At 34.8% G+C, this 13,685-nt stretch overlaps 1 protein-coding gene across 6 annotated transcripts; it reads left to right on the forward strand.

The window, feature by feature from the left end:
* Positions 1-423: 423 nt before the first annotated feature.
* On the forward strand, positions 424-12,824 carry Thrrs (threonine--tRNA ligase). Of its 6 annotated transcripts, XM_071697662.1 has the most exons (7): positions 424-832; positions 1,092-1,214; positions 1,474-1,594; positions 10,116-10,202; positions 10,470-12,025; positions 12,115-12,404; positions 12,518-12,824. In XM_071697662.1, the coding sequence occupies exons 4-7, from the start codon at positions 10,125-10,127 to the stop codon at positions 12,664-12,666; spliced, it is 2,073 nt and encodes a 690-aa protein (XP_071553763.1). In that variant the 5' UTR covers positions 424-832; positions 1,092-1,214; positions 1,474-1,594; positions 10,116-10,124; the 3' UTR covers positions 12,667-12,824. The 6 variants fall into 6 exon arrangements, with proteins under 6 accessions (XP_071553763.1, XP_071553764.1, XP_071553761.1 ...); XM_071697663.1 differs by lacking the exon at positions 1,092-1,214; XM_071697661.1 differs by lacking the exons at positions 424-832; positions 1,092-1,214; positions 1,474-1,594 and adding exons at positions 9,603-9,683; positions 9,779-9,815.
* The last annotated feature ends 861 nt before the right edge of the window (positions 12,825-13,685 follow it).

A 13,685-nucleotide genomic window follows, 5' to 3' on the forward strand; every position in this document is an offset into this window, starting at 1 on the left:
AAACATCGAACTCGTGTCTGCTTGGCGACACCCACGGGAGCTAGTTAGGGTAATTAAACATCGAACTCGTGTCTGCTTGGCGACACCCACGGGAGCTAGTTAGGGTAATTAAACATCGAACTCGTGTCTGCTTGGCGACACCCACGGGAGCTAGTTAGGGTAATTAAACATCGAACTCGTGTCTGCTTGGCGACACCCACGGGAGCTAGTTAGGGTAATTAAACATCGAACTCGTGTCTGCTTGGCGACACCCACGGGAGCTAGTTAGGGTAATTAAACATCGAACTCGTGTCTGCTTGGCGACACCCACGGGAGCTAGTTAGGGTAATTAAACATCGAACTCGTGTCTGCTTGGCGACACCCACGGGAGCTAGTTAGGGTAATTAAACATCGAACTCGTGTCTGCTTGGCGACACCCACGGCCTAGTTAGGCTAAAATTAAGTAATCGCGTCGCGTCGCGTTATTGTCTGCTTAGCGACACCCCCGGCTTCGAAAGTTAGTTAGGCTACAAACTTATCGCGTCGCGTTGTCTGCGGAACGACACCACGCTTACAAAGTTACTTACGGGGAGCGCGCTTTTAGCGCTATAAGCGTGCTCTGTCTTTGTTCAACTTTCAGTAAGTAACAGAGATAGAATGACGTTGTCAGCGCTAATAGCGTCTCCCCGAACGCACCTTTAATCGAATCGTTCATTTGAATGTTTCAGAAAATAACGACGCAGAAGATGACATCGGAGCAGCGAGGGAATCCTGCGAAGCTGACATCCCGAGCAGCCTGAGAGGAGGAGGAGGCCTAGGATAGGCATCGGGCATCGGCGTACCAACACTTCTGGTAAGTGTTACTTTTTATTTTTTCTAAAGATATTATAGAATCCCTCTTTTCGTTTATCCTTATTTAGTTGCTACATTAAACCGTGTTTCGAAATATAAATTAGTAAAAAGAAATAATTTGAAAAATTTGATTCAAGTTGATTCTACCATAGAGACTTTTTTCGAAGAAGTAATTTAGGAAAACATTAATCTGAATAACGAATAAGATGTTCGATGCGCGTGACAATTATTTAATCGATTCGATTATTTTTATGTTACAGAAAATATCCACGCTGGAAGGACCATCAGCTTCGCATCGAGGGAACACGATGGACATCTCGAGCAGCTTGAGAGGAGGTGGAGGCCTAGGAGAGGCATCGGGCATCGGCGTACTAACACTTCTGGTAAGTGTTATTTTTTATTTTTTCTAAAGATATTATAGAATCTCTTTTATCGTTTGTTTTTATTTAGTTGCTACATTAAACCGTGTTTCGGAATATAAATTAGTTAAAAGAAATAAATCGAAAAATTTGATTCAAGTTGATTCTAACGTAGAGACTTTTTTCGAAGAAGTAATTTAGGAAAACATTAATCTGAATAACGAATAAGATGTTCGATGCGCGTGACACGTATTTAATCGATTCGATTATTTTTATGTTACAGAAAATATCCGCGCGGGAAGGAGCATCATCTTCGCATCGAGGGAACACGAGTGACATCCCGAGCAGCCTGAGAGGAGGTGGAGGCCTGGAAGAGGCATCAGGCGCCGGCGGAACAACATGCGGTAAATATAATTGGTTTATACATATTGTGTCTTTCGCGGAAAGTTTAACCACCGACGAGATACTATTAAAGACCGACAATCCTGGGTAAATTTTCGTGACTGCCCGGGGGCCCGGTGGTAATTGAAGAATACTGACATTATCGACTGTTTTGGCTATTCGACTATTCCGAAAGAAGGAGTTTTACCTTATATAATCACTGTTTTATCATCAGAAATGTACAAATCTTTTATCATCGACGAGATGGTAATAGCTAAAAGTGCATGAAAGATAAAACAGAAATTAGCATATGAGTTGCCATAAATAAGAAAATATTTTATAATTTTTTCAATATTTGTATCTTTTTATTAATATTTTATAATTTGTTTGAAATAATAAACAAATTATAAAATATTTTCTTATATATGGTAACACTCTTATAAATATATGTATATGTATACAATACACATTTCATATGTGTGTATGTGTGTGTGTGTGTGTGTGTGTGTGTGTGTGTGTGTGTTAATAAATAAATCATTTCCTTTTATATGTATATAACAGTATATTGTAAAGTATTTTTATATAATTGTCAATTAAATAAAAAATATAAATCTTAAAAAAATTATAAAATATTTTCTTATTTATGATAACACTAGTTTTCCGCGAATTAGAATAGAAAACGCTAAAAGTTATTACTTAGTAACATTCTAATCAGTATATCAGATTCCCGATTGCGAATGTATCTTATTAATTCTTAATGCTGGCTCATATCACAGTACGCTTGCACGGTGCGCGAGTCTTTATATGTCGCTTCTCCGAAGTGCCGCGTATACGTATAAGAATATTTTATGAATCATTAACAAACAAAGATAAACGAGTGTTTTTATGAATATATATAGAATAGAATCATTTATTTACTTCAGTTTACAATGCCAAAAGAAGGAAACAATTGCTTTTATGAAACATGTATATCAATTGCTAATTTAGTGTTAAATTATTTTATTATTTTATTATTATATACACAAGGTATTGCAAGGCATAAAAACAGTGATTGCCACTTTTTCCATAAGATTCGATATATACATATGTATGTATGTACGTATATATGTATATGTAGTTTTAACAACTATTTAAAACTTACCAATAAATCCTATCACGCAGATATATTGTATATCATATATTTGTCAGATATTCATATCATATATTTATGCGATTAATATTTAATTGTATCATCACTCTAAGTACTAGTTCTTCTCCGATTACAGAAGTTAAGCAATATGTAAGATATGTTTACAATTTGGACGAATGTCCACTTGGAAAAACTATGTAACATTTACAAAGAAAAGAAGATTTCGTTACTCTTTCCTCGCTACACTTATGCTTCTTTCATATATTCCGCCAATGCTTGCTGTATGTTTTTATTTTTATCATCAGGATTACAATAATGTCATTAATATGGTTTTACGTCACTTTACGGATTATATAATTATGACAAAAAATATACGTCATTTTTATTTATATCTACTTGAATATATTATGTTTCTTGCAAAAGGTATATTATTTATAAATTTCGTAATTTTGCGTCGGATTTTTCCACTAGGCTAGATCATCACACAATCGCTATTTATTAAGCATGTTAATTATTAATCATTCTTTATCTTTCACACAGGCAGACGGTAAAATCGGCCATTCAATACATTTTTTCTTATACTTAAATTCTTATAAATGCAAGTACTATAGTAAGTCTTCTATTTGTCTTCTATTTGTCTTTGGCTCTCTCCTTCCTCCTAGGATAGGTTCTCCTCCCTCCTTTCCGCAATCTCGTCCTCCTCGGACTGGAAATATTATACATATTTGACAATTAATTTATCATATTATCATTATACCTTTGCAATCATTTCTTTATACATATATTTCATAAATATATAAGCGTGTCAATTGTTAGCTGCTTTTAGAAAACATTTCCAGGAGACGCCACGTGGAGGCCAATTGACACATAACTTGGAAATCTTTTGAAAATGACCATAACGTCGAATTTACTAACAAATTTAACATAAGCCTAAATAAAAATTAAAAAAATTAAACATTAAAATTTTAAAGAATTCCAAGTTTTGTCTCCCATATATATACATATACAATGTGTATAATCTACGTGCGCAACACATGTATATGAAGAGAAGTCACCACGCTCGGACACGAGTAATAGAATGAGGATATATATATCCATTCTCAGTCCTATTACTCGTATTTGAGCATGATTTCTCTTCATATACAAGTGTTGCGTACGTGTATTATACACATTGTATATGGGACCTACATTTTAACGCCGATTCCGAACGGCTAAGATCGCGGTTTTTTGAACGGAAGAAGCTCTCAAAAATTTTATATATGACATTTATTCGCGCGTGGCATTTTATGCAGATCGAGTAAAAAGATCGCGGCTCTTTGAGCGGAACAATTTATGAAAAGCACTCTATATACACACATACATTTCATAAATCGTTCCGCTCAAAGAGCCGCGATCATTTTACTCGATCCGCACAAAATGCCGCGAGTAAAATGTAAAATTAATATTATTACATACTCTGTAAATTTATCAATTTCTGTGGAGGTTTACGTTGAAGGCGATTTTTTGGAACTTTTAGCCGCTGTCCTAACCAAACTACATCTTTATGTATCTTAACTTTCATCATATAATATGCAAGATTTTTTCGATGGATGCTGCAAGTATCATGCTGAAACCAACCTGGATACTTTATGTGTACAGCTTGTATCATCAATGGAAACAGAGTATCTAATATGTTATAATTTCCTCTAATATTAGGATAACCTGCATCAAATATTGCATTCATTAGTTTAAATACAAATGAAAACTCTGCTGTAGGGACACATAAATGTCCTAATTCCTGACCATCATTAGTTTCATATGCACGGAAAAATATTAATGTTTGTCTTGCGTCTGTCAGTTCGTGATTTGTGTCAATAAATGAAACACGACACTGTTCACAATTTGATTTCATGACACATTTTTTAGCAACAAATCCTGCAAAATATTCAATAGCAGACGCTTCTAAAGTTTCATTATCTACATCTGATACGTCCACAACAATTTTTTCGACATTCATCAATATATTTTCATCATCATCACTCTCGAAGTCGTTAGCTATATTAATTGATGCGGTTAAGTCTGCATTAGATGTTATTTGATCAATAGATGTAGATGTAGATGTAGATGTAGATGTAGATGTAGATGCAGATGCAGATGTAGATGTATTTGTTACACTTTGAAATAAAATTTCATCCTCATCATCCAAACAATTTGCAGATTGTGCAGGTTTAGATAAATTTAATACAATATTTTTTTGTAATAATAATCGAAAAGCCTTTGCACTTGGATTTTGATTATATGTTCCACCATACATACGTGTCATGGAAAATAGATTTTCCAACGGATCTTAGTTTACTCTAGAAGTCATGAAAAATTTTATTCCTTCGCTTTTCAAATCATCCCATAATTGTAAAATAGATTTAACACTAATTTGTAGTCCTTCAAAACATGGCGGTATTTTGAGACCATTATTTGTAATAGTGCGCCACTTAGAACAATCTATTAATAATTGTTTGAGATCATTTTCCACATCAAGCCGAATTTGCGATAAAGCACAAGCGTTCGGATTTGGACTATTACAGCTGCGACTGTTTAAAGAATCAAAACTGTCATTCAAAATTCTAAAAAATTCAGCAGTATGCATTACAGTTTCAGTATCAATTCCTCCTGTTGTTCCTGCAGTTAATAAAGCTGCTGACACTCTGCGACTGAATACTTGTAAAGCTAGACGGCATTTCATTCTGTCAAAATTATTTGGATTTACATGTTTTTCCGATAATTTGCAAGCAGCTCTTGTCGCTTTATCATTTTCCAATCGCCATAATAATCGTATATCATTCCATGATGCTATTTTGTTATCATCGTATAAAATATTATATTTTAAGAGTTGATTTCTTATAGATTTGTAAATATGTGGTACGTCAAAAATTGCATATATTTTTTGTTGTTCATGCATGAAATAAGGACGATCTATAGAAATTTTATGTTTTATAGCACTTTGATTATTAGTGCCTTGGTCACAAACAATAGCACGCACTTTTAATCCCGTATCTGATATTGCTCCTATAACTTGATTTAATGCAGATGTTAAAAGAGTATTATTTAGAGCTCCACCGGTTAAAAAATACGCTACAGGCTGTTTCCAATTATGTAACAAACCTCGTACCATAAAAACTAATACACTTGTTGCTACGGTTGTGTTATGTCCCAGTGATCCCAAGTCGTCAAAGCCTTCAATTTTTTGTCGTTTTTCGTGAAAATCAAAACCTTTTTTAATTTTTGTTTCATCAAAAAGTAAAACACAATTGCGTTCGTCATTGTCCATGCAATTTACCTTCGCTTTTAAACAATTGAACATGGTACTACAAATTCCAGGCCATAAATTTACTACATTAAACCAATTTTTTATGGTCCCTTCTGAAGGTAATATAAAACCAAACTCCTCGCGCATTTTTCTATATAAACTTGGCGAAGTGTAATGCATTTTTTTAGCCAATTGTTTTTCTTCGTCATTATACACAGTTCTTTCCTTGTGAAAAAGTTGCATTATTAAAAATGTTAAAAGAAAACCTTGCACTCGTCGAAATAAGGCATTCAAAATACTGTTGTCTGGTAAATTACCTGTCATAATTTTTTTTCGTAAACGAACAATTACGGCTTGTTTTGCTCTAAGCATGAGTTTCGATTTGTCATTACATCTTTTTAATTGGATTATCTGAGCGTTTATATTTGCTATTTTTCTTTTTAAAATGCGTATTTGCCCATAATGCTCCTGACATGGTATATCCTCGTCTATTGATTCATCATCATCAAAATCGACAGAATATAATAATGGTTCCGCATTCTTTTTTAATCTTCCGCTTGGATATATCATATTTGTTGGAAAATGTCTACTACATATTCTGAACTTTCGCAATTCTGCATCGGATTCTTCCGCATAATCATCACAACCGCTATTTACCAACCATGTTATTAATCGCTCTCTATCTTCTACAGGCAGACGATGAAATCGAACATTTAATATATTTTCTCTGCTATTTATACCGCAGTTCTTATAAATGCAAGTACTAGAATGAGTCTTTCCGACTTTACGCCGAGTAGTCGACATTTTTACCTGCCTAAAATTACCAAACTGTTAAAATCTTACTTGTTTTCAGATGTAGTCTTAATACTTACTCTACTGCGTAACACTACACCAACACTTAAATACAGTTATAAGAATTGCTGAGCACAATTTTATCGAAACACTGTAAATAATTCCTACACGTGCTTGCTGCAGCTAGCGTCGCGAAGAAACAATTGACATCTGCTCTCGCGATATGTTGATATATAGCTATTCGACGAACAATATAGGTTGAATCTATCTACACGGCGTCCACGATAATGCAATGTCGATTACATAGAGAACAAAAAGAAAATGCAAGAAATGAAATAATTATATTCCGTAGGTCTTTTGATGTTAAATGCGATTAATTGGCTTTCAAAATATATATGTATATGTATAATGTATATGTACCTACCATACTTAACGGGCGCGTATGCTAAAAAATTCATATAATATATCTGTAAAAATTTTTTTCATCACTCTTTTGTTTTAAATATGTATTATTTTAATACTCTATCATTAGGCATATACGTATACACGGAGAATGTTCAATAATTTGCGCCAAGTAACAAAAGTTATGCCCTAATATAAACTAGTAAAAATGTTGTAAACTTTTCTTTTTATCGATCGTTTAATAAGAAATGTATTATTAAATAAAATTTATGTAATTAATATTATTTTTTAGATAGATAAATATGTATCCCCATGATTTGTATGCCTTGTCTGTATTTTTACGCATACAATAATGAGACACGCAGGTCATAGACATATATATTTATTTAAAAGACGATGCTACTGGACAGATTTTATTTAATAATATCGCGTTTTTGTTAAGCTTCAGAAAAAAATCATTTAATATCTTAACTTATAATTTTCATAAAGAAATAACATTATTGGAAATAGTAAAATATCGTCTATTTAACGGATGTCGTCTATTTGGCTGATCATACTCATGACCAGACGTTTAAGGTAATATCTAGACATTAGTATATTAATTATTATAACGTCATGTAATTATTTAATTTAGATGTAGTATTTCAAAACAAAGTAAGCATGAAAAATCTGTTTCAAAAGAAGTAAGCTTTTTAATATTTTAAAGCACGCAAAATATTGACTATTTCTGAAATAGAAGACTTACTATAGTACTTGCATTTATAAGAATTTAAGTATAAGAAAAAATGTATTGAATGGCCGATTTTACCGTCTGCCTGTGTGAAAGATAAAGAATGATTAATAATTAACATGCTTAATAAATAGCGATTGTGTGATGATCTAGCCTAGTGGAAAAATCCGACGCAAAATTACGAAATTTATAAATAATATACCTTTTGCAAGAAACATAATATATTCAAGTAGATATAAATAAAAATGACGTATATTTTTTGTCATAATTATATAATCCGTAAAGTGACGTAAAACCATATTAATGACATTATTGTAATCCTGATGATAAAAATAAAAACATACAGCAAGCATTGGCGGAATATATGAAAGAAGCATAAGTGTAGCGAGGAAAGAGTAACGAAATCTTCTTTTCTTTGTAAATGTTACATAGTTTTTCCAAGTGGACATTCGTCCAAATTGTAAACATATCTTACATATTGCTTAACTTCTGTAATCGGAGAAGAACTAGTACTTAGAGTGATGATACAATTAAATATTAATCGCATAAATATATGATATGAATATCTGACAAATATATGATATACAATATATCTGCGTGATAGGATTTATTGGTAAGTTTTAAATAGTTGTTAAAACTACATATACATATATACGTACATACATACATATGTATATATCGAATCTTATGGAAAAAGTGGCAATCACTGTTTTTATGCCTTGCAATACCTTGTGTATATAATAATAAAATAATAAAATAATTTAACACTAAATTAGCAATTGATATACATGTTTCATAAAAGCAATTGTTTCCTTCTTTTGGCATTGTAAACTGAAGTAAATAAATGATTCTATTCTATATATATTCATAAAAACACTCGTTTATCTTTGTTTGTTAATGATTCATAAAATATTCTTATACGTATACGCGGCACTTCGGAGAAGCGACATATAAAGACTCGCGCACCGTGCAAGCGTACTGTGATATGAGCCAGCATTAAGAATTAATAAGATACATTCGCAATCGGGAATCTGATATACTGATTAGAATGTTACTAAGTAATAACTTTTAGCGTTTTCTATTCTAATTCGCGGAAAACTAGTGTTATCATAAATAAGAAAATATTTTATAATTTTTTTAAGATTTATATTTTTTATTTAATTGACAATTATATAAAAATACTTTACAATATACTGTTATATACATATAAAAGGAAATGATTTATTTATTAACACACACACACACACACACACACACACACACACACACACATATGAAATGTGTATTGTATACATATACATATATTTATAAGAGTGTTACCATATATAAGAAAATATTTTATAATTTGTTTATTATTTCAAACAAATTATAAAATATTAATAAAAAGATACAAATATTGAAAAAATTATAAAATATTTTCTTATTTATGGCAACTCATATGCTAATTTCTGTTTTATCTTTCATGCACTTTTAGCTATTACCATCTCGTCGATGATAAAAGATTTGTACATTTCTGATGATAAAACAGTGATTATATAAGGTAAAACTCCTTCTTTCGGAATAGTCGAATAGCCAAAACAGTCGATAATGTCAGTATTCTTCAATTACCACCGGGCCCCCGGGCAGTCACGAAAATTTACCCAGGATTGTCGGTCTTTAATAGTATCTCGTCGGTGCCGGCAGCTTGATCGCGTGGGACAGCGTGAGACGTGAGACTTCTCCAACATGGGCGACAACGTGGTAGCCGACGTGCAAAGTCTGACCTTGGAGGATAAGGCACGAATCCCCCACTTTACATAAAACTCGAACTTTTCTCGTTTTTCCGAGTATCGCTAAACTATGCTGACGAATTTACGTTTTCACGTTTGTAGGACCGTTTACGGCGGTACTAAGTGGACACATGTTCGGGTTGGTTAAGACGTTTTTTTTTCCCTGCCTCCCCGAGACTCCCCCTCTCACAATCGTTACACCGTTAGCTATCAAATGCGTCGTTATTCCACCGTCTAACAATACAGTCGCGTTAAAACATACCTCTTGTTTGCAACATGTAACCGACCATCAGAATCGATAATCTGACGTAACCTGTGAGCATTGTTTCACGCAAAGTATATCGCCTGACGTACGCTCTCACCTGACACGCGGCGATCCCTTGCGTCATTCAATTCGTCACTCGGACTCGGCTTTTATTTCGAACACTATCTTTTCCAGGCGAAGTCAATGAAGGCACTGAAGAAGAAATATGCTGCAGTGGAGAAATCTGTATCGGAGCTCAAACCTTGGCCCTCTTACATTCAGGTAATCTACTCGGTTATCACGTCAAAATTTAAACGACATTTAAGTTTTCTGTAAATATAATTTTAAAATTTGAGCTGTAATATCTTTCTACGCATCTTGATGCGTTAGAAAATAAAATTAAGCAGGAATTTATTCAAAATTAAATTCTTTTCTGTAATAATTATTATGTATTGTTTATATTATCATAATAATATTCTGCGGTATCTTAGTTTTTATACTTTATTATATGTATAACGTCTTTATTTTTATAATTTTTGTCTTTTGTAGGACCGTATCGTATTATGGGATAAATTGAAAACGGAATACGGGGCTGCAATAGCGGCAAAAACTCCTGTAGATATTACTGTGACTCTGCCGGATGGTAAGAAGATACCCGCGCAGTCCTGGCGTACAACTCCTTACGACGTTGCGAGAAGCATTAGCCAAGGATTGGCAGATAATACCGTAATCGCAAAAGTCAACAATGAATTGTGGGATCTGGACAGACCTCTGGAATACGATTGCAAGCTGCAACTCCTGAAATTTGACGACCCGGAAGGTCAGCAAGTGTTTTGGCATTCCAGCGCTCATGTCCTCGGGGAAGCTATGGAAAGAGTTTACGGCGGCTGTCTCTGTTACGGTCCTCCCATCGAGAACGGCTTTTACTACGACATGTACCTGGGCGAAAAGGGCATTTCCAACACGGACTTCCCATATTTGGAGGGTCTGTACAAGAATATAGTTAAAGAGAAACAGCCGTTTGAACGGCTGGAGATGACGAAGGAGGATCTCCTGGAAATGTTCAAGTACAACGAATTCAAGGTGCGGATTATAAACGAGAGAATACAGACGCCCACCACCACGGCTTACAGATGCGGTCCGCTGATCGACTTGTGCAGGGGACCGCACGTTAGGCACACGGGAAAGATCAAGGCCATGAAGATCACGAAAAACTCGTCCACGTACTGGGAGGGGAACGCTAACGCGGAATCGCTGCAGAGAGTGTATGGAATAAGCTTTCCGGATTCCAAGCAATTGAAGGAGTGGGAGAAGTTTCAGGAGGAGGCAGCCAAACGAGATCACAGGAAGATCGGAAAGGAGCAGGAGCTGTATTTCTTCCACGAACTTTCGCCCGGTTCTTGCTTCTTCCAACCGCGTGGCGCGTACATATACAATACCCTGGTCGAATTCATTCGCTCCGAGTACAGGAAGAGAGGATTTCAGGAAGTGGTCACCCCGAACATTTACAACAGCAAACTGTGGCAGACCTCGGGACACTGGCAGCATTACGCGGAAAATATGTTCTCTTTCGACGTGGAGAAGGAAACTTTTGCGCTCAAGCCTATGAATTGTCCAGGTCACTGCATGATCTTCGACGTTCGCAACAGATCGTGGCGCGAGCTACCGCTCAGATTGGCGGATTTCGGCGTTCTACACCGCAACGAGCTGTCGGGCGCGTTAACGGGCCTTACCAGAGTGAGACGATTCCAGCAGGACGACGCGCACATATTCTGTTCTATAGAGCATATTAAAGACGAGATGAGCGGCGCTCTCGATTTTCTGTGGCACGTCTATTCCGTTCTTGGTTTTACGTTCAATTTATGCCTGTCCACGCGACCCGAGAAGTTCTTGGGCGACATAGCAATGTGGAATGAGGCGGAGAAAGCATTGGAGGAGAGCTTGAACGCATTCGGCCAACCGTGGGTCCTTAATCCTCAGGATGGTGCATTTTATGGACCTAAAATCGACATAACCATCATGGACGCGCTTAAAAGGCCTCATCAGACCGCTACGATACAATTAGATTTCCAGTTGCCAATCAGGTTCAATCTATCTTACGTTAAGTAAGTATCCATTATAAAAAAAAGCTTCATTAAATTTCGATTAAAAAAGTTGGAGTACGGATTATTCATTTTTATCATGTATTTTGCAGCGAAGCTGGGGAAAAAACTCGACCGGTTATCATACACAGAGCTATTCTTGGCTCCGTAGAACGTATGATTGCAATTCTAACTGAATCGTATGGCGGTAAGTGGCCGTACTGGCTCTCTCCGCGGCAAGCGATGGTTGTGCCGGTAGCATCGCAATTCGACGACTATGCTTACGAAGTGAAACAGAAACTCTGGGACGCTGGCGTTATGGTCGAAATCGATACCGATCCGAGTGACACCCTGAACAAGAAGATTCGTAATGCTCAGCTTGCACAGTTTAACTTTATACTCGGTACGTATTAAGCTCTTGATGAATAAAATTATGAAATATCTTATTTCGAATTATATTACTTGCTGCCTCCGTTTATTTTACCATAACAGCTAATAACGTGAATCTTGTTACAGTTGTGGGAGAGAAGGAACGTAATGCTGGCACAGTGAATATAAGAACGAGGGACAACGTAGTTCACGGTGAAATGGCAGTGGACGAGTTAATCACGAAGTTGAAAGTCCTGAAAGAAACGAGAGATCAAAGCGGCGAATTAAAATCTTAATTCAGCAATCTGTATTAAAACAAATTTATTTATTTCTAGATATTGCACGACATCTTGCTAAATTAATAATAAACTTAACGATAACATGGATCCATTTTTTAAATCCATGTTTTGTCCAAATTTTTTCTGTATTTAAGAAAATATACATTTTAATTTTTTGTACCTCGATTATTCTGTTTCCATAAATATGAAAATTAAGTTAGTGATATTAATTTATGTGTATTTTACACAATGTGCGGCATTTATTATGTGATCAGATATTTGATCCTTTGTACACATTTTGTTTTACTACATTTATATACAATATATTATCAATTACCTACAACATTCATTTTATTATTATATAATGGTAATCATGGTTTAAAATATTAATATTACTAATTAATAAATAAAACTTATCAATACTCTGACTAATCTAACTGATCATAGTTTTAAAAATTCTTATTGACATAGTCTATTTTCATCTCTCTACATCAATAATATTTATATAATATAAGATAAATATTGCCGTATCTTTTTTTTCACATATTTGAGAGTAAGTCCCTGATTTTTAATCCTTTTACAATATACATTCCAGTACAATTAGATCTCACTACTCCAAATATCTCCTTTCTACCTCCGTATTTTTAATTTGCTAAATGTAATAGTGCTAACAACATTACGGAGAGTCGATTTTTTAAATAAAATTTTTTAAATTGTATTTTTAATTTCATGATTCTGAAATTCTCTAAAATTGAGGATTCGAACGGTTCAAAATTCGATAACGTATCGATACAGAGACAATCAAATAACAACAAATTAAAAACCTTGAACACGGCAATCTCGAAAATTGTGTTTATTTCTAAATTCTCTTCCGCAGCTCGCACTAATACAACGAGCGAGACTATTGGCTTTTTTTATTCTCCAGCACGATACATGAATATCCGAATAGGATGCGCGCGCCTCGAATACACCAACGATGCCGTTCACGATGCCGAGTCGGGACGCGCGAAGTTTTATTTATCAACAATGTTCCCTTT

Source organism: Temnothorax nylanderi, unplaced genomic scaffold (assembly GCF_030848795.1).
Source record: "Temnothorax nylanderi isolate EJ_2023f unplaced genomic scaffold, tnyl_v1.0 TNYL_tig0013_pilon, whole genome shotgun sequence".
Classification (NCBI taxonomy): Eukaryota; Metazoa; Arthropoda; class Insecta; order Hymenoptera; family Formicidae; genus Temnothorax; species Temnothorax nylanderi.

Coding starts and splice junctions, on each gene's coding strand:
- Thrrs (XM_071697659.1), top strand. CDS start 9,747: ATGCTGACGAATTTACGTTTTCACGTTTGTAGGACCGTTTACGGCGGT. Junction 10,203..10,469: donor CTTGGCCCTCTTACATTCAG/GTAATCTACTCG, acceptor TGTCTTTTGTAG/GACCGTATCGTATTATGGGA. Junction 12,026..12,114: donor TTCAATCTATCTTACGTTAA/GTAAGTATCCAT, acceptor TGTATTTTGCAG/CGAAGCTGGGGAAAAAACTC.